At 36.9% G+C, this 25,808-nt stretch overlaps 1 protein-coding gene across 1 annotated transcript; it reads right to left on the reverse strand.

Annotated features, from left to right (window-relative positions):
- TMEM244 (transmembrane protein 244) lies at positions 1 to 8,345 on the reverse strand. The gene is made up of 6 exons (XM_087890474.1): positions 8,271 to 8,345; positions 7,577 to 7,662; positions 6,907 to 6,980; positions 2,572 to 2,697; positions 1,274 to 1,318; positions 1 to 95 (listed from the first exon to the last, which is right to left on the reverse strand). The coding sequence occupies exons 1-6, from the start codon at positions 8,343 to 8,345 to the stop codon at positions 1 to 3; spliced, it is 501 nt and encodes a 166-aa protein (XP_087746600.1).
- Between the last annotated feature and the right edge of the window lie 17,463 nt (positions 8,346 to 25,808).

Consider the following 25,808-nt stretch of genomic DNA (forward strand, 5'->3'; position numbering starts at 1 on the left):
TCAGAAATCATCAAGAATAGGATAAATAAAATTGTTCTTGAACAGGTAAAAAGCCAAACATTGACCACTGCAAATCATTAAAATGAGGCCAGAACCTATATAGAAAGAAAGAAAAAAATCTGTATTAATGTACATACTGTTAGTAATGCATATAGACATTAGTTTGTTGTAATGGATAGAAATATGTTTCTTACTTAGGCTATTGCTGTTTTCTGTTTTTAAGGAGGTTTTTTTTTTCTCCCTTTCTTTTCAGGTTCAGGAACATGAAGTATCTGATGTTTGGATTTAGTATTTTTTTTTCCTGAGAACACACAACATCTTAGCAGGATAGAACTCTCACTACTTCAAAGTGGGAAACTTGTAACAGTTTATACAGAATCTTTATGTGTTTAGATAATTTATCTGCAGTTATTCCGAAATCTTTTTTAAAAATTTTGTACTGACTTTAGGATAAACAACACAGGATCAATTTCAAAACTTCCCCACTTACATATGTCTAGGAGTGTCATGCTACCCTGGGGAGAATTGGTGGTTTGAAGGCTTTTCCTCTGCCTTTTAACTTTGCAATTGTTCTTTTTAACTCAATTTTATTTTTGTTTTTAACCACAGATTTTATATGGTTTTATTGCTTTACTTGTACACCTTCTAGAATCATGGGTGGTATAAAAATTTGATAGATAAATAAAACCAAAATAAAAAGTTAATATTTCCCACTGACTAAGCTCAATTCCTGAAGATCCTATGAACATGTAATTTTCTTGTCAATAATATAAAAATTAATATAAAATTATATTATACATTTTTAAAACTTCCATATGCCTTTGGTTTTGTGGTGATTTCCCATCCAGCCATTAACCAAAAGTAATCAAATTTGCATTGTGACATATGCATTTGCATCCAATATTGTAACACAAATATGAAAGTCTAGAATTTCCATTCTGATGTTGAAAAGCACATTTTTTTCATCAATATTATTTATACCAGACACGTACTGTATGTCTGTTTTTCTATGTAATTTAAGTTCTCAAAGCTCTAGCATTCAATAAAATGTCAAATATATTTTATAGAAATATATATTTGTGTGATTTATGATTGAATAATCATGCTGAAGATTACAGTTGCAAACACAGAGATAGGTGAAGATGTATGAATTGACAAGTTGTTTCCCTATTTTTTTTTTTAAATGATATGTTTTAGTAGAGTGATGCTTCCTAACTATCAAAATTATAGATTTACTGTTTGGAATGATAAAATCATAATTGTTTAAACATACCTAAAGCTGCCCACCAGTGCAATATCAGTGAAAATTCAGCCATTACTGTAAAATGAAAAATTATGATCTACATGAAATTAGGAGAAACATCAACATCAAACATCATCTTTGGAAAGAAAAAAAATAATCTTAATGAATATAACACCATTGGGCTTATAAGTCAATTTTAGGAAAGAATTGAAATTAAAAAAAACCCAATAGAGTACATTGCTGTTAATTATCACAGTTTAGAAACTATATTTTAAAAAATGCATGTTCTGGTGCAGATGAGAATGTTATGAATCAAGGTATGTGCCTATTAGGCATCTATTACCCTCTCTGAACCAGGTGTTGGGGATACTACATGTTTCCTCATTCTCCTTTCCTTTTAAAGAATTGTTCAGTGGGAATTTACACCCAAAATATGCTTGGTGATGGCTGCACTTTTGGTCTAGATTTCAACCCTTATTAAATGTTAATCAACTGCATTCTGAGATGTGCTCAGGGAAGGGATATATTTCAGATCTTTCAGAATTAACAAAAATTCTGTGCTGGTTCACAAGAATAACCTTGCATCCAAATTATCTCAATGGACTTTCCAATCTGTGACCTTTAACTGGGTGAAATGAAGCATAATAGGGCAACAATTGTTGAACCAAGCTAACTAAAAATGGGATAACTTACAAAATGTGTTCAAAATCCAGGAGTCGTGACTCCCTAGGGAATGAAATTTGGGGCATTTGTGGCTGCTTCAGTGCTACTGGCTGCTGCTGGGCTGCTGCTGCAGTCACATAATCTTCATTTTCAAAATCCCATGACAATTTCCCAGCCAGTCTCACAACCTTTCTCTCTCTCTCTCTCTCTCCACCTAGCAGCAGCCATTTACCTAACTGCTGGGCTGGGCTGGGTTGGGCTGGAGGGAGGGAGGGAAGGAAAGGAAAGAAAGGAAAGGAAAGGAAAGGAAAGGAAAGGAAAGGAAAGGAAAGGAAAGGAAAGGAAAGGAAAGGAAGGAAGGAAGGAAGGAAGGAAGGAAGGAAGGAAGGAAGGAAGGAAGGAAGGATCACCTTGCATTATTCCCAGCTGATGTCACCCTCCCATGTGCTCCCCTAAACTTTGCCAACTACCTTCCCACCGCATGCCTTTCTCGACCCATGCATCATCTCTATCCCCACATATATTCATGTCATCTAATGGAAGACATCTTTTACTCCAGATTGTATTCATTCAAAACATTGAACACTTTTTCCATTCCATTCCATTTTATCCCTGGAATCAGTAGTTTTTCTGAAGCAATGTTATTTAATAAACAATATACCTACCTGCTGAAGTTACTGTGATGTGAATGATTGTAATAGTAATGGCATAATCCCAAACCCATTCTTCTACTAGCAAGGCAAAGAGCAGGCCAGAGATGACATAGGCTATTTCCATTGATATTATAAGAACTAGAAATACAGAGATAAGCATTAAAACAATAAATGGGATCTTTTGTTCCATGCTTTCTAATCTTAAATCTGCTTAATTTCCAAACATCAGATTGCTGTTAAAGATAGGAGCAGGCTGGCAACGGTATATTATCCTCAGACTTTGCATCTTTGCATGGCTGATGGCCAGCACAAAATCCTTGGAAATAAATTTGTGTTTGTGTTTCTCACAAACTGTGATACAGACACACAATTTTAGACTGAATTTATTTTTTCTGTGCCTTCTATTTAAAGTATAAAGTATATAACTATACTTACTATTGCTTTTTGGGGTTTTCAATTTAATCTGCTGACTGGAAAACTGATTAAGAAATATATGGCAGCATGGTGGCACAGTGGTTAGTGTGCAGTGCTGCAGGCGAATACTGCCAGCAGTTTGATTCTGACCGGTTCAAGGTTGACTCAGCCTCCCATCCTTCTGAGGTCGGAAAAATGAGGACCCAAATTGTTAGGGGCAATATGATGACTCTTTAAACTGCTCAGAGAGGCCTCTAAAGCACTATGAAGTGGTATATAAGTCTAAGTGCTACTGCTATTGCTAGGGGGAGTCGATGGAAGTAATGTATTTATGGTATGCCAGAACATTTCCATGCTGCCACATGTTCACAAGACTGCCACTCCTAAACTATCCTTACTATGTGGGAGAATAGCAAGTGGGGTCAAGTTCATTTTTAAACCAAACATTTAGGAAGTTCAGTTTTTTTGAAAGGAGGTATGATATGGAATAAGACAATCCTGTCCCTCAGGATCACTTTTTGAAGTACACTGTTTGAACCAGTGTACCCATTACCCAATACACAAAAAATTACATAGCTGATAGTGTAGGAACGATTTCTTGCCTATATCAATAGCACTTAGACTTATATACTGCTTCACCGTGCTTTATAGCCCTCTCTAAGCGGTTTACAGAATCAACATATTGCCCCCAACAATCTGGATTCTCATTTTACTGATTTCGGAAGGATGGAAAGCTGAGACTCAAACTGCCAAATTGCTGGCAGCCGGCAGTCAGCAGAAGTAGCCTTCAGTACTGCATTCTAACCACTGTGCCACCACGGCTCTATAGATGTCATGGCAGTTACCAAAACATGATTAACTTGTTAAATCCTCATTTTTATAAAGATAGAAAAGTGTCACAATTTTTACTATGCTGCTAGCTTTCCAAAAGAATTTAATGCATATAGTTAGTCTTGCTATCATGATCGGACTTCTATTACATACTCAAGTAATTTAAGAATACATTGTTACATAGATTAACAGTATGCTGATGAAGAAGATTAAATTAAAAATGCACAGATTCAAGTATTGTCTTGAGTGGTTGGTTGTCAGTGTGCTTGGTTCTTCACATGGAAACGTGAAACAATTCATCTTATTCTCCAAAGAGCTGATCCTGCATCACCCAAAATCAGTACCAATATCCATTTTAGTTCAACAGAGTAAAAGCAGGTTTTCTGAATTTTAATAGAAAGCCTAGGGTTTTTTTAAACATCCATTTAATCATAGCTATTCTCGGTAATCGGAAAGATCTGTGGAGTGAAGAGCAATACTACTTTGATTTCTGTAAGATACTAAGAATTGTATCTCTAATTTATTCTTCCAACTTTCAACAGTTCTTCTGGTCATTACTCTAATTGATGTACTGCAATCCCATAGATAAGCCCAGGGAATTGGTCTCTTTTCACACATCTGTAACCACAGCATTTCTGAGGCTAGGAAAAAGGAAGAACTAGAGAGCACAATACTCCAGCTAATGATTTGTTCCTTTAATTTCCAAGAATTGAAGGGACAAAAGGAAAAGGAAGAGAACTCTCTCTGCCAATTCCCAAATACCACAATTTTTTTAAATCAAGAAAACAAACGTTATTCAATTTTACGGAATTAAAAAACAAATTTCCAATAATATCAAAAAGGAGAGGGGGGAGGGGGGAAGTGAGAGAGAGAGAGAGAGAGATTTAAGAATTAATTAATGGTTTTCCCTAAAAACTTATCCTGGAATAACATCTTGACACCTTTGCTCCATTTTATTGTCATGGTGTACATTTTACTAAGGATGTCATAATAATAATGTCAGGAAGATATATGAGACATTACTTAAATTGGTAAAATTCTTGAAGAGCTTAAAATCACAAGAGTTTAAAAATAATAAACCTTGCGGCATTATTCTTTGCTTCTGATTATACTGATCATACTGACACTTACATTAAATTAATTTTGTTTTATAGTCCTGAAAGGTAAGAAAACACCTTTTTAAAACTATTATTAGATTGAAGCTGAACTTTTCATAGATTGTCTATACTCATCATTTCCCTAACACAGTTGTCAAGTCTCTTTTCATCATACCCAGACTGGAAAAACTCAAGCTAGTTGACAGCTATAATTATAAATCAACTTAATTGTTGGCTTACAAATCTGGAATCTGGGACCAACACTAGGAGGCAATTTTATTCATTGGAAATATAAATGATAAGGCAGGAACCAGAAGTCCTCAGGGTAGAAGAATTGTTATGTAACGTAATCTTAGCTGCCTCCCAAGGCTATTCCTAGAGAATGGCCAAATGTCTATTCATTCTGAAAACTGTGAGGAAACAGCCATGAGTTTAAGTTCTGAAGTACTGACCTAAAGACTTCTTTGCTCCACAGTGGGCAATCACTGTGTTAAGGCTTTACTCTGGTCAGCAATAAAGGTTTTAATCTACCCAAGTCATGTCTGAGAGTCTTGTGTCAAGTCACACCAGGAGTTTTATTTGGTATTAAGTATGAGAAAAGCTGTAATTTACTGCCCAGCTCTGATGTGAGGTCTAACAGGAAAAGTAGAAATTGTTGCAATCTGTATAGTGATTAAGAAAGGACCTGGAATACTCTGAACAATGCAAAGGTAAGGTCTGATGGAGTGGCTATTAGTGTGGGTAATGTGACCTGAGGGATAATTCACTGGGAAATTAGTGACAAAGCAGAATGCAACTGCTCAATAGTGAAAGTTGCATTTCCATGAATGTTGATGGAGCATGTCAAGGCCACAACCGATGACCGCTGTAACTAATTTTATCATGAGGCACATAAGGGAAAACTTTCAATCTGGCTAGTGATCATCTGTAGAAGCCTTGTACCAATGTTAGCATTTTTTTAATGTACTGTGAGTTACCATAAAGGGTGACTTGAGGAGATGCCATTTCAATAATTCATCTATTGGGATAATTACTTTCATTCCTATTAGACAAGCCTGTGGCCTTTTTTTCCTGATGAAATATATTTTCCTCAGCAGAGCACCCTATTGGCAATTGGGTATTAATGGAGCAAATAAATATTGGGCTGATGCAGATATAACATGAAGGTCCTACATGGCATTGTTGAGATATTTTTTTTTTTTTTGCATAATATGAATTCAATCATTATGGTTAGAATTACTATATTATTAACCAAGCCACTTGGGTGTTTTTATCTGAGTGGAAGATGCCATGGTAAGATGATAAAAAACATGTTGATTGCCACAATCTCCCACTGATTTCTAGAAATAACAAGATTCACAGATCAGCTTTGTAAACTGATCTCTGATTCCCAAGTCCTTCAATGCAATCTTGGACTTTGCCCTGCAGAAATCAAGCATCCAAAAAATACCAGCTCCCAGAGGACAAGTTTTGTCTTCTCCTTATTATCATCTAGACTAGAGAGGATACTCATGAGTTCATGGTATTCCTGGCCTATTCTCTGTGTTCTTAGATCAATATGAGTAAAGATGGTTCTTTTCCAAAAGAATTTGGAAGGGCTGGGAAATGAAAATAGTAAAAATGTCATAAAGCTATCTAGTATTATATATCCCCCAAATTAGAAAGAACAGGAAGAGATCTGATAGTGTTGCCTCCTCCAGACTCACTTGAGATAGCCACTGTAGGTTAAACCATCTAGTTTATACATCACCCTTCACACACTGAATTTATTTTGAAACCATGTGTCTTTTCTCAATATATAAAGCGAATCTATTGATATTCATAAATGCAAACACTGTATACAAATTATCCCACCATTAACTCCTTAAAATTTCTTCCAAGATTCCATACAACATCAGTCTAAGAAGTGTTTGCATTTAAATTTAAATCAACTGCTTGAAGCATTTTGATAGAAAATGGCCTTTTAGTTGTTTCAAGATCACAGATAGAAAAGAAGAAAACTTACCTAAATAATAGGGGTTAAACCATGAAGGCTTTGTCTTAAAATCAAAAGGTGCAAATCCATCCAACATTTGAATTCTGTGAATATATGCAGCATGTCAACAAAGTCCTTCAGGAATATCTGAACAAAACATTTTTCTTCTACACATGTCTTCCCAAATATAGAGACTCTCATATATGCTGGATAACAAATATTAGATAAGGTCACATTGCATTATTGAATGTAGCTTACCGAACATCTTTTTCATACCAAATTCAATTACTAAGCATAAATATACATATATGCATATCAGAGGTGGGTTTCAACAGGTTCCGACCAGTTGGAGAACCGGTAAATACCATCTCTGACTGGCCCTGCCCCCATCTATTCTCTGCCTCCTGAGTCCCAGCTGACCGGGAAGAAATGGGGATTTTGCAGTAACCTTCCCCTGGAGTGGGGAAGGAATGGAGATTTTACAGTATCCTTCCCCTGCCACGCCCACCAAGCCACCCTCACCAAGCCATGCCACGCCCACCAAGCCACACCCACAGAACTGGTAGTAAAAATATTTGAAACCCACCACTGATGCATATATGTCTAAATGTTCTATTCAAAACAAATGAAGCCAAAGTCAATCCCCCTCGCATAATTTCAAACATTTTTGCATTTAAAAAGGTACTTAAAGTCTTCTTACCTGAATGCTGTAAAACAAAAGCACAGGACTATGTAATACACAAGGTAGAATATTAGTACACATTTTAGCAGATTGAGCAAAATAATCTGTAAATAAATAATAAAATAAAATTAATGTGCTTTCTTAACCACCTTTTGTTCCAAATCACTAAAAAAATATCACAGTATATGTGAGAATGCTCTCTTTCTCCCTCTCCCTCTCCTTCTCCCTCTCCCTCAGTGTGTGTGTTGTGTGTGTGTGTGTTCAGGTATACTTCTTTAGGTACTAATTGCATGAAATCTAAGGTCAGCAGCATCCATGGGAGGAAAATTGTAACACCTGCATCATAACATCATTATATAAATGCTACCATTTACATAAGAGCATCAGACACTTAGATCGAAGTATATAATAGCATTTGCATGGTAATACAATTGCTTGCATGTCATTATTTCGGCATCAAGGGATTTATTTATGTATTTGACAGTTTTTATACTTTGCCATATTTTAAAACAACTCCCCATGGTTTACTCCACCAAATCATAAAAATGACCCATAACATAATATACCAAAAACCAATCCAGAGGTAACACTTCTAGAAATCAAAAATGTAATTCTGTCCTGAAAGGTAATCCCCAAGCTTGTCTCTAAACTTTCCAAAATGCAATTGGAATGGGAATCATCCAAGTTTCAAGGGTGGGGGAGTTTATTCTACAGAAATGGAGTAACAGTATGAAAGATTGCTTCCTTCATTTTCTTCAGCAACTTCACGTATGGAGACCGTCTCCATCCTAGATCATCACAATCTCTCTCAGTTCTAGGACTTCTGAAAAACTTTGCTAACAAAACTGCAAGGACTGGTCCTAGCAGCCTCTGAAAATTGGCCAGAATTGAATGAAGGGTGGGGGGAGTTACAACTAGCATTTTGAATATTCAAAAGCCAATGCAGCACCCACAAGCTGGTGTCATCTGGCTGCAGTAATTCTCCCCCACAAGCAGGCAAGCAACAGTATTTTATACCCATTGCACTTTTTGCATAGTTGTGAAAGACAGCCCCCATGTAAAGATCATTGCAGTAGACTGCCCTAGAGGTAATAAAGCCATGATTTACTGTTAAATATATTTTTCAGAATGGCTGAGTGTGCAATTAGATGTCTCTTCAGGCATATGAATAATAAGAAGAGCTTATCCAAGAAAATAAAATTGAAGTTTTGTCATCTTTGGGTTTGGCAAAGTATAGTCAACATTATAAAGGAATTATTAGCTGGGATCCTAAGGTAATAAAGGAAAATAGAAGTGAAGCCTCTCGCCACTCTTCCTTTTACAACCTCTCCTGCCTCAAATACGGGTAGACCTCGACTTACGACCACAACTGAGCCCAAAATTTATGTTGCTAAGTGAAGAATGTGTTAAGTGAGTTTTGCCCCGTTTTACGACTTTTCTTGCCACAGTTGGTAAGTGAATCACTGCCATTGTTAAAGTAGTAACATGGTTGTTAAGGGAATCTGGTGTCCCCATTGACTTTCCTCATCGGAAGGTCACAAAAGGTGATCACATGATCCCGGGACACTGCAACCATCATAAATATGAACCAGTTAGCAAGCATTTGAATGTAAATGACATGACGATGGGATACTGCGATGGTCGTAAGTGTGAAAAATAGCCATAAGTCACTTCTTTCCGTGCCATTGCAACTTTGAATGGTCACGAAGCGAAGTGTTGTAAGTTGATGACTACCTATAGCATGCCTGTCAAATTGATGTCAAACTGCAGGCCACGCCCATCCCGGCTCTGCAAAGGCAAAAAATGCCATGATATATCACGATACATCACATGACGTGATCGAGTTTGACACCCGTAACCTATAGTCTGGAGAGGCACCCTTTTCTTCTTATTCCAAATCATTCAAAAGCACCATTCTAAAAGGTTTAGTGTAGAAGAGAAATAGCCAGGGAAATAAAATGAGAAAATGTTACTTCTGTGTATTTTCTTAGATTCGAGTTATTTGTTAGGCTTGTGGGGAGGCAAAATGGAGGTGGGAGAATCAGGCTTCTATTTCACTTCACTCTAAAATAACTAGTAGCAATAATGCTATCTCTTTTTTAGCCAAGCTAGAAAATGTGTGAATAGCAAGGTCTGTACATCTGATTTAGTCCAGAGCACTGTGGGAGACTGAAATGTTTTCCCACTGGCTGAATTAATTTCTCATAAATATTCTACCAGGGCTTTTTACAGATGGTGAATTTCATGCCCACAAGATCAGTAGCAGAATATTATTCTTGGACAAGGGCAAGCAAGGAACAAGGGTTGCATCCACTTCTCCCAGACTAGAGAGTAGTTTTCCTGATGTACAGCAAAGCTGAATCATCTATAATATATCAGGTTATAATGTGGAGAAAGGTGGAAATAGATACGAGCTAGGTTGTAAAGGAATGTCATTTTTCTGTTGTTACGGTCTGAGTCTAAGCCTAGTGATAACTTTTATATCATATTTTTTTCTTCAGCTTATCTAATCACCCAATTCAGGATATCTCTAGGCAGAAATATATAAAAAAAGCAATCATAAAAAATACATATCAAAATAGCAAGACAAATGGACAGCTGAAGACACTAATCAATATACTACTATATTTCCTAGAGGTCGGATCACTTAACACTTGGCCAAATGCCATAGGACCAGTAATATTACAATACTGAGTGAAAGAAAACTGAACAATATACTTTTAAAAAGTAAAGGTAAAGAGTTCCCTGTCCAGTTATATTCTACTCGGTGTGGGTGTGTGCCAGTGGTGGGTTGCCCCCGGTTCGGACCGGTTTGCAAGAAGTGATAGTAAAACCGGCGGGAGGCCCCATCCACCACCCCAGATGTCATCATCAGTGATCTGCACATGTGCAGAAGCAAGTTGCGCGTGCAAGCTTTGCTCGCGCACGCGTTCATGTTGCGAACCGGTGGTAAAGGTAAGTAGAACCCACCCCTGGTGTGTGCTTATCTCCATTTCCAAGCTGAGGGAGCCAGCATTGTCCGAAGACGCTTCCATGGTCTTGTGGTCAGCATGACTATAAGCTGGGGCACACAGAACGCTGTTACCTTCCACTGAAATGAAACCTATTTAATTATTTGCATGCTTTCAAATGCAAATTGCTAGGTTGGCAGGAGCTGGGGCAGGAACAGGAGCTTATCCTGTCACATGGGGTTTGAGTCTCAAACTGCCAACCTTCCAGTCGAAAAACATTGTTTCTTAATTGCAAAGCCACCGCACCTCTGAACAATATATCATCTAATTACAAAGCATCAATTGATAGAGGATTTTAAAAAAAAAAAGAGGGAGAGAGAGAAAGAAATGAAAAACAAGAAAAAATACCATTGGAACTCTATTCCAGTAAGTCATCTGAATTGACCCTGAAGATAATCCATAAACCTCCTCCATCCTATTAAAATTGCACTATATTCATTCGTAATGTTGTTGGCAGGATTGTAAAGAGATGGGCACAAAGTACTGTAATTCTGTTTGATAAAAAGTTTTTTTTTCTTAAATAGAGAAATATCATCCCACAATCCTTCACGCTGAATCTTTCTGATCATTTCTTGTCTAAATTCCAAACATATTTATATTACTGTATACTTTTCCCATTGTTAGCTATCAGGTTTGTGACCATAAAACAAGGAAAACTAAACAGATTTTTTAAAAACAAGTCTGTGGTATTTTTAAAAATGTGAAATTGCTATTGCTGAAAAAAAATCAACATAAACCATGGGTTTATACAGTGAAGCATAAGATAAATCAGGTCAACTTTAAAAATTAAAGATAAAGAAGACTCAGAATATTATCGGACATGGAATAAATTTTACGAATGGATAGAGACAAGAGGTAGAAATGAGAGAAAGTAAGAATATGAATGTTAATAATTGTTAAATGGAAAACAAAGATATATAAGACTATATAGTAAGGGATAAAAATGTAAATAAGCTAATTTAGGAAGAAATTTATACTATTATAATTACTGGTACTATATTATTATGATCATTATTAGTTTGTGTGTTAAGATTTACTATTACTTTTTTTTTGGTTTTACATTATTTGTAAATGTTATCCTGACAAGGCACTGTTTTTCAATAAATAAATAAATAAATGAAAAATGAAAAAAAAAAAAAAGACAAACCAGGTCACCATTTATTATTTATCTTAACAGCCTTTTCTTTTTTTAAAAAAAAAATTAAAATGGTTTTTTTTAAATAGTTTTTATTTTAAAAAATTACAAATGCAAGAAGTACATTAAAAGAAAAAGATAAGTAAATGTGAAAGAGAAAAAAGTAATAGAAGAGACAAAGAAAAAGGAAGTAGAAAAAAAGAAATGAAAAGAAAAGAGCAGAAAACATAAAAAAAAACATGAAGTCAAAACTTCTGATCTTCCTCCCCAGAGTTATATATACAGTTCTAATAAAATCTCTATGTCTAAGATTATATTATAATTCCCTTCTTTCTATAACTCCACCAATGAAGTTAATCATCAAAAGTCATAAAATAATTTTCTTTTTTATGCAAGAAGTCCATCAGGAGTTTCAGTCATTGATGAATGTCAATCACGATCTTTCTCTGATCAAAGTAGTAAATTTAGCCATGGAGAAATTTAAGTCAGTTTCACCAACCATTGCCCCATGGTTGGCAGTGCTGAATCTTTCCATCTTTGTGTATATACCGTAATAACCTCACCATAATAATCATGAAATAATCTTCCATGACTTTTTTTTTCTAACTGTGTATCTATTACTCCTAAAAAGAAAAGCTCTGGCTTCAATTGAATATTCATTTTTAAAATTATCTGTATCGGTGTATTTGCATCCAAAATATGTTACCAAGCATGATACAATGTCCCTTCGTGTTATTCACATTTTCAACATACTTTTGGAATCCATTTATATATACTAGGTAATTTCTCTGATATCAGATACCAATGATAAATGATACCAAAGATAAATAATTTTATAAAAATTATCTAAATTCTGTTTATGTAAATATTCATCCACTTCTCCCAAAGACATTTCTTAGCCTTTTTATAAAATAGAACAATACTGGTGAAACATTTTCCCCATATTTGCATTATCTTCATTATAGCATTTCCTACTTGTAACTTTAATATCACCTTCTTTTCTTTTTCCTTTTGCAACTTAAATGCCAACAGTTTTCCTTGTTTGTTTGCAGATCCAACATTTCTTTCTTTTGTAGAATTCATCTTCATTTCCATCTCTCTCACAGTTAAAATAAATAATTGTCTCTGAAGAATCTTATTTTGGTTGGTAATATTTAGCCTCTCTTGGGAGGCTAAACTCTTCTTTTTTTCTCTCATGCAAAATGATTTGTGTTTTCTCTTGTCTTTTCTTTTTTAAATCCACTGTTACATTTATGAAATATCATCTCATAAAAGTTTTGCTTGTTCTTACTTCTGTGCCTTTATTAAGATCATACTTAAAAAAATATTTTAGCTACTTTTTAAAATCCTCCGTAACTGTTTCCTTTTGCAACAACATCTCATTGCATCTTCATCTGAAAGAGTCATTTTTCATTTTAAAAGTCACTGGGTTGCGTCTGAGAAAGTCTTTGGTAATATTTCTACTTTATGAACACTAGTAGCCAAAATCTTAGAGATCCAAATAATATCTATTTTTGAAAAAGGTCTATGTCTTTCAAAAAAAAAAAATACATTCTTTCAAGTCATCGTTTTTATATTTCCATACATCAACAAGCTTCATTAAGTAAAAAAAAAAAAAAAAAAACTTGATAATTTGCCTAATCCATAAATCCTTTAGAAAATGCTGTTTTATCTTCTTTTGGGGCATAAATTCCCAGTATCAAAGTCGTAGTCAACTGTAAGTTAACTTCTACCCCAAAGTATCTGCCATAATCATCCTTCAATATAAGTTTTGGATATAGTTGACAATTTACATACGAAACAACTCCATTTCTGATGAAATAAATTCTCCACCCAAATTTTTTACGAATCAGAAAATTTAAATCTTTTTTTTAATATGTGTTTCTTATAGGCAAATCACAACTTGTTCTAACTTTTTCAAATAATTTTTTCTCTCTTTTGAGGTACCCTGGTGGCACAGTGGTTAGACTGCAGTATTGCAGGCAAATGCTTGGAGTTCAATCCTGATGGGACTCAAGGTTGACTTAGCTTTCCATCCTTAAAATATATTTTCTTTCCGTTCCAGTAATGCCAAGTTATTCAAATTTTTCTTCATATCTCTGTTTATAACTTTTGTCTTGCTTTCCAATATTTCCACTTTGTCATTCATTTGTTTTATATCTTCAGCCGCTTGTCCTACAGAATCTTCAATCTTCTCAATTCTTCAGTCTTCCGTCTTTTTTTTAGTACCGTAGTTCTTTCATATCTTTTTTTTAAAAATCTCTGCAAATCCTTCTTCCATTCCCCTTTTAAAAGCATCCAAACTATTGGCAACTGTTTCAGTCATCTTCTTGCCAAATTCCTCAAACATTTTCTGCAATGAGTCTGGCACGATGCCCTTGTCTATAAATTATTCTGGTGAACCTCTCCTTCCATTTTCTATTTTTGCTGCTGTTGTTGTGATTGGCATTGTAATAGTTGTGGCTCAAAAGTGAAAGTGTATCTATTACTAGGGTGAAAGTAAAGGGCAAGCTTTTCTCTTTTTCCCTTTGTTTTGCTTTTTTTCTGTTCTTAATACTTTCATCCCAATTATCTCTGTGTGGTTGCAGTCATACAATGGCTCATATTACCCTTACCATCTTATTTTGTAAAAATATATATATATCCATCATTTACCTATTTTCCTTAATAATAAACTATCAACTTCCCCCCCAATGTTTGGCCTGTTTGCCTAGTTAATTTTACCATTTTCAAAGAAACTTTCATCAAACAAAATAACTATTCTTGGTTTTTTTTAAAATTACTGTCTCCTTTATCAGTTTAAAGCTTTCTTAAGTCACATTTAACCCACCACAGATCCCTACCTGGAAACCATGTTAACAATGTCTTTTTAAACATATTACCTTCTTCTATAAAAGAGCTGTTTTGAATAGAAGTATTGAATGTGACATTTATGTTGTTTAGTTACTTCCAAATTTAGAGTCACTGTGTGAGATGAGCAGGAATACAAATGTGACAAATAAATACATAATTTAAAAACAATTCTTTTTATCTCTGTCATGTCTTAGAAACCATGAGTTTTTCTCTTTTTTTTTCTTTTCCCCTCTTGCTTTTAGTGACTTTTTAAATGAGAAAACAAAACAATGCAAATTGCAATTTAAAAATAAAAATGAACTAGGGAAAGGAAGAAGCGATGGAAGAAGGAACAAAAGAAATAATAAAAATGTGTGCCTGCATATTGATGCATACTTATAGACAGAGACCTATGAGCACATGGATAGAACATTCATGTATATATTAATGCTGGGCTGCATTTCAGATTTAAAAGCAAAAAGATGCATTAGAACTTCTATATTCACAAATGTAGCATCTCTCCTCTTCTTAGGTTTAATAATAATAACAACACAGTCACCAAAATGGTTCATTGGAACTTCTGTAAAAATTATCATGTAGCAATAATGGAAAAATTGATGGGAGCACCAGAGTTGAAAATATAATTGAAAATGAGCAGGTTCCTTCTAGGTTCTGCAATTTTTAATTTTGATCTTGCTGTTTGGTTTTTTTTCAAACGAACCCTCCCCCCCCAAAAAAAAAATCCAAAGAGGAAAAAATAGAAATACAATGAAGAAAGGCAGTTCTGAAACTTGCAAATAGTGATTGTGTGACTAGAGAATGCTGCCATGGACTTACTGGTAAGTGTGAGGATTGGTTGCAAAGATGTTGCTTTTTCAGTCATTACTTGCTTTTGAAATGATATTAGAACTTAGAATAACTTTATTATCATTTTGAATGTACACTAATCGGCATACATTAAAATGAAATTTCGTTGCATACAGCTCTCAAAGGGTCTCCCCCTCCAATATACACTACATAAACATGACTAAATAAATAAATAAATACAAAATTATGCATATAGCATATATGACACAGAGAAACAACACAGTCTGATTTGAATGTATCATTTACATGGCGAGAAAAATGAATCTTGCAAATTTGCCAGACGGATGGCATAGGGAACAAAACTGTTACAGAATCTGGTAGTCCTGCTAGAAATATTTCAAAACCTCCTCCCAGAGGGGAGCAACAGAAACAGACCATGAAGTAGGTGTGTGGAGTCTCTAACAATGCTTTGAGCTCTAAGCACATAGCGCTGCGCTTACTGTATAAGCAGTATCCTGAATGACAGGAAGCAAGCTTCCTATAATCTTCTCGGCTGTCCTTACGACTCTCTGAATGGACTTTCTCTCTGAGGCACTGCAAACCAAACGATGATGCAGTTTGTTAAAACACTCTCAATCATGCCTCTGTAAAAAGTGGCCAGGACAGAAGGAGAAAGATGTGTTCTCCTCATCCGATGCAGGAAATGCAGACGCTGGTTTGCATGCTTCACTAAGGATGACGTGTGGAGAGACCAGTATGGAAATATGGAAAAAACATCAGGGGATCAATCTATCCTCTTGCTTCAAGAACTGGAAGCATCCTGCTTTCTGATGAAGAAAAGAAGTGGGGTGAGACCAGTGGTGGAATTCAAATTTTTTTATTACCGATTCTGTGGGTGTGGCTTGATGAGCGTTGCAGGGGAAGGATATTGCAAAATCTCCATTCCCACCCTGCTCCAGGGGAAGGATACTGCAAAATCTCTATTCCCTCCCCACTCTGGGGCCAGGCAGAGGTGGTATTTGCCGGTTCTCCGAACTACTCAAAATTTCCGCTAGCAGTTCTTCAGAACCTGTCAGAACCTGCTGAATAGCACCCCTGGATGAGACTCTTCTCAGCTTTTGGCAAAGTAACATAAGCTGGTTGTCCTACTAAGAGGTTGCACGAACACTGTAGTAGACAAACACTTATTATAGTGAATAAATGAACCGCTTGAACCAAAGGATGAATGCATAAGTGTGCAACTGACTGGAGAACTCGGTTAAAGTCACTCTAGTAATTATTGTACCATACTACAACATCTAATAATATGCTATTATGACCTTGATAACTCAACACATCATATGATATGCTTGGTTTGGCCTAGCACGTTGTGGGAACCCAGCCAATGCCACTTTACTCAATAAACTATCAACAATCTGTGAACTGAGCCACTGCCTCTCCTTCTATTTTATACAGTTTGCACCCCTTTTAGGTAGAAAATAGTGTAAAATAATAAGGGAATATCATAGGAGGCTCTCATTATCTTGGAGAGAAGAACTCTTTAAGCTCAGAATTGTGGGGACTGCAGCAACTGGCATTCACAGCCCAGAAATGGAGCAGAAGTTTGCTTTAAGGAACAGTTTTATAAAATGTAGAAGATTAAAAGTACAAACTGGTGATATCTGTATGTTGACAATCTGTTTCTCCAGATGCCAAATGCTCTGGTTTGAATGTGATCCAAGAGCCCTCCTTAACCTGTGTACATTATTTCTTTCTCTTCCCTTGCTCTTTGAATGAGTATGTTTCAAGTGTCCTGAGCCTTTTCAGAAACACACACACACACACACACACACACGTATGAATGCTTATAATCTGAAGGTCGCAGTTCTCAGATTTCTTATTCTGGAAATGTTTCTCCTGAAATAATCAAGGCTATTCCAGCAGAGGAAGCTTGAAAGGATTTATGCAGACTCTGGTCAGAATAAAATGTTAGCTGGTGATACTACAGAAATGTGTATCTAGGCTGTTAAAACATTTCTAAATCACCTTTCCATTGCTCTCACTTTACATATTAAGCAAATCTTCTTTGATGGAACACTAATGGTTGACCAGATCCATAAATAGTTCTCACTACTAGCTGCAACTCATTTTTACTTTGAAAGACTGACAAGGCTAACAAAACAGCTTATTGGAATTAAGGCTATTGTTCTTCCAAATACCTGCCATATGTCAGAGACAATAATGCTACCGCAGAGTCCTTGAGTTCAGTGCCAGCTTGATTTTCTTTACCTTTGTCTCAGCAGTTTTAAACTTGAAAGCCATGTAGACATAATGAGGAAAAGGAAAGGACAGCTTGGCAGGTAAGAACTGGAACTACAATATTAGCTGAAAGAAGGCCACTATATATATTTTTTCCAATATTGGATGAGCCAAATGGCATTATCGGATTAAAGTGAACTGGGGCAAAAGCCATCTGTGAGCTGGCTCTAAGCTGCTCAAGTCCAACCCAACTGTCCTTTAACTCCTCCTGGGATGGCCCAGCAGGTTTTGGATATGATGAGTTAAAGCAGTTCTCAAATCACTTTTCTGTTTAAAAAAATGTAGGTAATCTATATTTTCAATTGTTCATTTCTCTCCGGTATTAGGTCACAGAATGTAGACAGCTTATTCGATTTTACTTTTCCAAATCATAAAATACATTTATGTATGTGTGTGTGTATGTGTATGAATATATTAATTTATATGAGCCAGTTTGGTGGTGTGGTTAAGGCTAGAAACCAGGAGTCTGAGAATTTTACTCCTGCCTTAGGCATGAAGCCTGCTGAGTGACTTTGGGCCAATCCCTTTCTCTCAGTACTAGGAAACAATAAATAGCAAGCATCTTCTGAAAAATCTTGCCAAGAAAACTACAGGGAACCCAGACAGTCACCAGAAGATTTTTTTTTAAAAAAAAAAACCCTAACTAAAGATGTCTGTGTCTCTATGTGCATGTGTGTGTGTACATGTATGTGTGTGTCTGTCTTTGTACATGTATAACTGTGGTATGTGTATTATGTGAAGGACTTTGATTCATCTCTCTGGCAGTATTTACAGCAGGTTGACTAGAAAGACCTTGGCAAAACCTCAGTTAGTTATTTTTTGCCACCTCTCTTTTAAGTAGAGGATAGATAGCTAATACGGATATTCTCTGTATCAGCTTTTCTCAGACTAGATGTATTAAATTAACTCCCACACTAGCTGACTATTCTCATGTATTTGGAAAGACCAAACCATAGCTGAGGCATACAAGAATTGGTTTCTGTCTGTGTGTATGCATATATGTATATGTGTGCATATAAACACACACATACACACACTCACACTCACACACACACACACATGAAATAACAAACAGGAAGTACTGATGGAGAACAGGGTTTTGCTGTTTGAAAAGGAAGGAAATTATGGTTACCCCATTCCTCTCCTCCCCCCCCCCCGCTTGTTAGTTAGCACAATTATTATTGTTAAGTAGGAAACCGCAGCCATTGTTATGACATCTTTGCTTCAGTAATTCTGTATTGGATTTGGAATGGTCAGAAGCCAATGTAATATTTCAGGGCACCTTTCCAATGCACTATTCACCAATAGAAATTATATTTTTGTGGGAAAGTCAGTCCAAAAAGGAAGTCCGGGAACGCCATAAGTTAGCAAGGAATTCCAGGAAATGTTCTACTGTATATGGATCTGATTGGTTTTAATTGTCAGAGTTTCTTGAAAAAATCAAATCCAGAAGCACACACAAATAAACTGATGCAGCAGGATTCACTAACTTCTTTATATACACAATAATACATGACGTAAGTTTACAATACCAACAGTTTCATTTCAGCTCAGCAGACAGCATGCACAGACACTGGTTTCAGTTTCTCTTTTCTGCACAGAATCAGAAGCTGCAGACTAAGACACATCCTGGCTCCAGTCTGTCTCAGCTCCCAATTGGCTGACTTAGTTGCTATGCCTATTCATTGGCTGACCTTGTTACCATGTTTTCCCAGTCATGAATATTCTGACATTAATGTAATATAATGCATTCTTATTTATATTTACTTTATTTATATCCCACCTTTGTTATTTTATAAACAACTCAAGGCAGCAAACCCATTTAATTTCTTAATAAACTCCTTTTATTTTCCCCACAACCACATTATTATTCTGTTGTGCATCTGGCACATGTCATACATCCAAGGACTAGTTGTTAATAGTTGCTCTTAACTTTAGAGATATTAGTCCTGATGGCATGACAGGGCTGTGTATGCCTTGGTAATCTTTAGGGATTGTGCTGGGAAAGTACTTGCATTTTATTGCTTAATAGCATGCAGACCAGAGGGCTACAAGAGATAGTGGATGTAACCCCACCAAAAAAATAATCACCTCCTATTCTCAGCATTTATTCTCCCATCAATTTTATTGCATCTTTACCAAATGGTTACACATCATACCTTTGATTGAATAATCTTCAAAGGGCTCTGTTTTTTTTAAATAAGCTTAATTCACCTTCTAATGAGAAGGAAGGACTCCCTGGAGAAGAGCCTAATGATGGGAAAGATTGAGGGCAAAAGAAGAAGGGGACGACAGAGAATGAGGTGGCTGGATGGAGTCACTGAAGCAGTAGGCGTGAGCTTAAATTGACTCCAGAGGATGATAGAGAACAGGAAGGCTTGGAGGAAAGTTGTCCATCGGGGTCGCGATGGGTCGGACACGACTTCACAGCTAACAACAACATCAAAAATTCACCTTCTATTCCTGAACAAGCAGTAGAAATCTGGGTTAACCGTTTAAATAAAATATTTCTTTACTTTCCCAGCAGTCAGGCTAACCCTTTGATTTCCTTCCTAAATAGAAATTGAACCGGAGATCCCATGTGTGGGAGGCAAGGGAGGAGGGGAGGACATGTCGAATTATTTCTTTTAATTCAGTACAGCTGACTTGAACTGACCTCTCTGTTTTATTTTCACTATTTTTCCTCCCACAGCATGCGGCAAAAGAAGAAGAAAGAAGGAAACCATCCTGAGAAGCAACCTGGAAAGTTGCACCTAATCTAAAAAGACAATATTTTCATTCGGAGAAACTTGACCCATTTCCTGAATTAGATTTGATAATATCATGCTAGCAATCACTGGCCATTGTATGGCTAAATGCTTTTTTTAAAAAAAAAAATAAATAAAAATAAGCAGGTATTGCAACAATGAGAAAGACTTGGCAGCCAAGCAAACAGGCAGTTAACTGCAAAAGAGAGAAAAGAAAGTGAATGTTATGCTAGTAATGAGGAGCTGCTTGACCAATGAGCTTTAAGGGAGGTAGACATTTGGTGTAAACAAATTGTCCTGGAGAAAACCATTAGTGGGCAGTAGTGCAATTTATAGGCAGGCTGTGAATGTGTGTCAAATGTGTTATTTTAAGGCATTCTGTATTTTATTTTTCAGTTGTGGATTTTCCTTCCTCCTTGCCAAAACTGAGCCCTTGTTAGAATAGCAATTCCTCCAACATTGTAGTAGCATGTATTTTCCCCCCCATCTTAATTGTAGCATTGCGTTTGTATTGTAAATGTTTTGCTCTGGTGCTTATTCATGGCCTGCGATTTGTACCCAAATTGTTTCACTTTCAAGAGAGAGAGAGGGGGGGGAGGGAGGGAGGGAGGGAGGGAAGGAGAAGAAGGAGAAGGAGAAGAAGAAGAAGAAGAAGGAGAAGGAGAAGGAGAAGGAGAAGGAGAAGGAGAAGGAGAAGGAGAAGGAGAGGAGAAGGAGAAGGAGAAGGAGAAGAAGAAGAAGAAGAAGAAGAAGAAGAAGAAGAAGAAGAAGAAGAAGAAGAAGAAGAAGAAGAAGAAGAAGAAGAAGGGAGACCACCTAACAATGGCTAGTAAATGAGCATGTTTATTCTTAAACTAACAACTAAGTTTCAATTCTATTTGTTGCCATTCTGCAAAAAAAAAAAAAAATAAATTATGGTGAAGAATTTATTTACATTGTTAGGCCTCCAGAACATATGAAACAAAAGTGGCTACAGTTTCTTTTTCTTTTCCTTCTTGGAGGCGATGGTAAAAATTACTCATTTTCTCCCTGCTGGTGCCTATTGCAAGACAAATCTCATCAACTTTTAACAAGGCCAACAAATCAGAGCTACAAAAATTAGACAGCCACCAGAGGGCAGCAAAAAAGAGAGTTCTTTGTGCATCTTAGCTGTGAACTGTTACTTGTCCAGATTTTTTTGCAATCTCCACCCCTCCCCCCAAAAGATACACAAAGTGGAAGAATGGGTGGAAAAATGGATGGAGCTAACAGAGGTGGCAAAAATAATTGTTTTAATGACAGAAAATAATATATCTAGTTTTATTTCTATCTGAAAACCGCTGCTAGGTTTTTGTGTCCAGGGCAGGAAATAAAATTGACTTTGGGTTTATCGAGTGAGTAGATTAGTTTGTTGTTACAGAAATGGCTAATACTTATTAAGTACTTAAAATAAAAAAGTTCAGGCTGTAATTTTATTTTGAGGCTGAAAAAAGTTGGAAGCCCATGCATGTTCCTCCTTCCTCTTTATTCCATACTTTTTTTTACCCATTTCTTTCACTTTCCCATTTCCTTACTACCTTTATTTTCATTGGTTTTTTAATATCACAATCTCTAAAATTTGTATCTGACAAATTTTTACAATCCAAAACTTTTAGTACTCCTAATTTTATTTGGGGGATGACCATTTTCCAGCATGTGCTTGGGCTCATTATCTATCCACTGTTGACTCAGCTATTGGAATAATTTCCAACTGGTAATATAGATATTAGTAATCACGACAAAAAGGTCCTGGTGGCTCAGCAGACTGATAGCATTGTGATTAACACCAGCTGTCTGCAATTACTGTAAGTTCGAATCTCACCAGGCTCAAGGTTGACTCAGCCTTCCATCCTTTCTAAGGTAGGTAAATTGAGGACCCAGTTTGTGGGGGCAATAAGCTGATTTTGTATAAATATACAAAAGTATGAAGGCTATTGCTTAACGCATTGTAAGCCGCCCTGAGTCTCCGGAGAAGGGCGGCATATAAATCAAATTTAAAAAAAAAAAGATCTCCTCCCACCGGCCAATATGCTCCCATAGAGAGGGGCTCCTCAGGGTGTCGTCGGCCAAACAATGCCGACTGGCGACACCCAAGGGGAGAGCCTTCTCTGTGGGGGCACCAGCCCTTTGGAATGAGCTGCCCCTAGAGCTTCGTCTTAGCCCCGACCTGTGTACTTTTTGCTGTGCCCTAAAGACCTTCCTGTTTCAGCAAGCCGGACTGGCCTAATATGAATTTTAAGTGAGTGTATGTGTGTTTTAATTGAGGGCCAAATTGTATATATTTGTTTTAATTGGTTTTAAATTTTATAAATTCATGTGTTTTAATGTGGCTGTACACCGCCCTGAGTCCCCTGGGAGAAGGGCGGTATAGAAATCCAATAAACGTAAACTTAAACTTAAACTCTTTCTCCCTCCTCCTCCTCCTCCTCCTCCTCCTCCTCCTTCTTCCTTCCTCCCTTCCTCCCCACTCCTTCTCCCCCTTCTCCTCCTCTTCTCCAGCCCAATTATGCTTCAGGTGTGTGATTCCCCCCCCCCCATCTTGTCTTCTTAAACTTTGTCAGATTGTCTTAATAGAGGTTCAGTTTTGTTAGCTGCTGCCTGCTATTTGGAATGCTTTCCATATTGGTTGAAATCAATTGCCTTTCAAGTCTTTAGTATTAATAATCATGCAACGAACTCCCAAGAAAGCTTAGACAGGCAGAACAAATTCAGCTGTGTTTGGATAAAATCCAAAACTTGACTGTTTTGAAAAGATGCTATTGATTTTGGTGCAAAATCTTCAAGAGGAAGAGCATAGGCTTTCTGCTCCTGAAACTGAATTAAAAAGGCCTAAACCGTTATCTTGGTTGCTTTCTGATGACTTTCAGGTTTGATATTTGTGGTGAATCTGCTATCCTGGGACCTCAAATTCAAAGAGTCAGAGGATTAAGACTAAGGGAAAAAAACCATAACAAAACCTGAAGCCTTTTCCTTCATTGAAACAAAAGTCTCTAGCGAGTCAAAGAGGAAGGAATGAAAAATATCACAGTGTACTCTTAAAGATACACTCAGTACATTAAAAAAATGGGAATTAGAGCTCCTTGGGAAACAAACTGTGAACAAAAACCATGTCATTTTCCCCCTGACGAGGGGAAATCTAGGATGATCTAATCTAGGAAATCCATCCCACTACAAATGTTTTCCTTTTTTCCTCCTTCCCTTCTCCCTCCCCTCTCCCCTTTGCTGAGCAGAGAACCTCATCTTTTGTTCAATCTCCTTCTCATTCCCTTTCTTTGCTTGTCAAACTTATCCCTTCCTTCCTTCCTTCCTTGAAGATTTTTTTTTTAATTTGATTTATATGCTGCCCTTCTCCGGAGACTCAGGGCGGCTTACAATGCGTTAAGCAATAGCCTTCATACTTTTGTATATTTATACAAAGTCAGCTTATTGCCCCCATAAACCGGGTCCTCATTTTACCCACCTTAGAAAGGATGGAAGGCTGAGTCAACCTTGAGCCTGGTGAGATTCAAACTTACAGTAATTGCAGACAGCTGGTGTTAATCACAATGCTTTTAGTCTGTTGAGCCACCAGGCCCAGATAGATCATGCATATTTGTTTGCTTGCTTGTTGACTTTCCCACTGTTTACTTAATAGACAGAATCTTGGAGGGGGGGAGGTGTCAACCCCAGCCTCTCAGCCCATCTTCCCCAGGCTCCCCTAATCACTGCCACTGCTTAAAAATCTAGCACTGTCTCAAAGAGGGGTTCCCTTGGAGCAGTGATGCTTGGTGGAAGGGATACAGTGACCCAGTCTTTAGTCCAGCCCAGCCCAGCCAAGCCAGCAACTCCCTCTGTTTCTGGCAGATCAAGTTTTGTTGTGAGGTCGCTGTCATCAAGCCACCTTCTCTTCTTAGAATACTTACCATGGCCAGCTGGGGCATTGACGCAATGTATGCAGCAACCTGGCCTTTCTGGGCAGTATCTTCAGTGCCTACAAAGTGTTAGGGCGGGCTGTAGAAAATGATATGGATTGCCTTCCATATGTAGGTTGTGGGCTGTGAGTACGAGAAACTGGTGTACACCCAAAAAAATAATTCCCTTTGTGGTTTTATCATTTACATAGACCATTCCTATACTTTCTTCCTATTGTGAATAATATTTGAAATTTAAGATGCCTGCAGATAGATTCCTTGGCCAGATGTTCTTCTAAGAGGTACTTGGCCAGATGTTTTTCTAAGAGATAGTTTCCCCTACCCAAATGATTTATTATTGGAAGGTAGAAAGGACAATTAGGACAATCTTGAAATAGTTTATAATAGCAAGAATGCTACTTCTAAGAAAATTTGGAGAAAATTAGAGTTTGGTTTAGAGTTTTATTTGTTTTACATTGACATTTCTAAATTAGCAAGTCACATCTGATCTCCTGTAATTAGTAGGTTTGAAGACTGTACCCAGATTTTATTAGAAGCTATCACATAGATTATCAAAGCCAACTCGGAACCTTTTCAGGACCAAAGACAAAATTAGGCTGAGGAATGAAACGAAGGAGAGGACAGCCTTCTTCAATGCTGTACACTGCGGATGTATTAGGATGTCCTTGTGCTACTCCAGCTATGGGTCATGCTGGCTGAAATCCTGAGAGTTGTAGTTGCAATGAATTATATACAGTGCAACAAATGGAGGAAGGCTCCATCTGGGAATCTGAATCAGTCTGGAGAAGTACAGTAAGTATATATATATAGATAATTCACCCTATCTGGAAGTTATTTACTGCAAACCCATTACTTTCTTTGATAGTGTAGCTGTTGATTTCCACACGTTGACCACACGTTTTCTGAATAGTTTTTATCCCAGAGCTATAATTGCACTCAACAATGAACTAAAGGGCCACCATCAGTGAGCTGTTGGACAGCATTACTTGGTCTGTTGTGTAGATGTTTAGATGGTTTAGGGGTGGAAAATTTGTGGTGGGTGGGGGGGTGTTTGAGGATTGTTATGTGTGTTGGACCTGGTCTTTGGGTGTTAAATGAATTCCCTTAATTGTATGTGTATACCCATACAATAACAATAAAGTTATTATTATTATTACCTTTACAGCATCCCAATGGTAACATGATAAAAATTCAGATGCTTGGCAACTGGTTCATTCTTACAATGGCTGCAGTGTCATAGGGTCATGTGATCAGCTTCTGCAACGTTCTGACAAGCAACATCAGTGGGAAATCCAAGTTTACTTAACAACCATGTTTATTAACTTAACAAATGCAATGATTCATTTAACAACTGTGGCAGGAAAAGTCGTAAACTGAGGCAAACTCAGGTAGCAAATGTTTCACTTAGCAAAATAAATTTTGGGCACCGTTGTGGCCCTACCTTGAGGGTATTATCTGTTGTGCACTTGTGCATTTCCCCCCAAATCATAT

The sequence above is a fragment of the Pantherophis guttatus genome, chromosome 1 (assembly GCF_059756535.1).
Source record: "Pantherophis guttatus breed Tessera chromosome 1, ASM5975653v1, whole genome shotgun sequence".
NCBI classification, from domain to species: Eukaryota; Metazoa; Chordata; class Lepidosauria; order Squamata; family Colubridae; genus Pantherophis; species Pantherophis guttatus.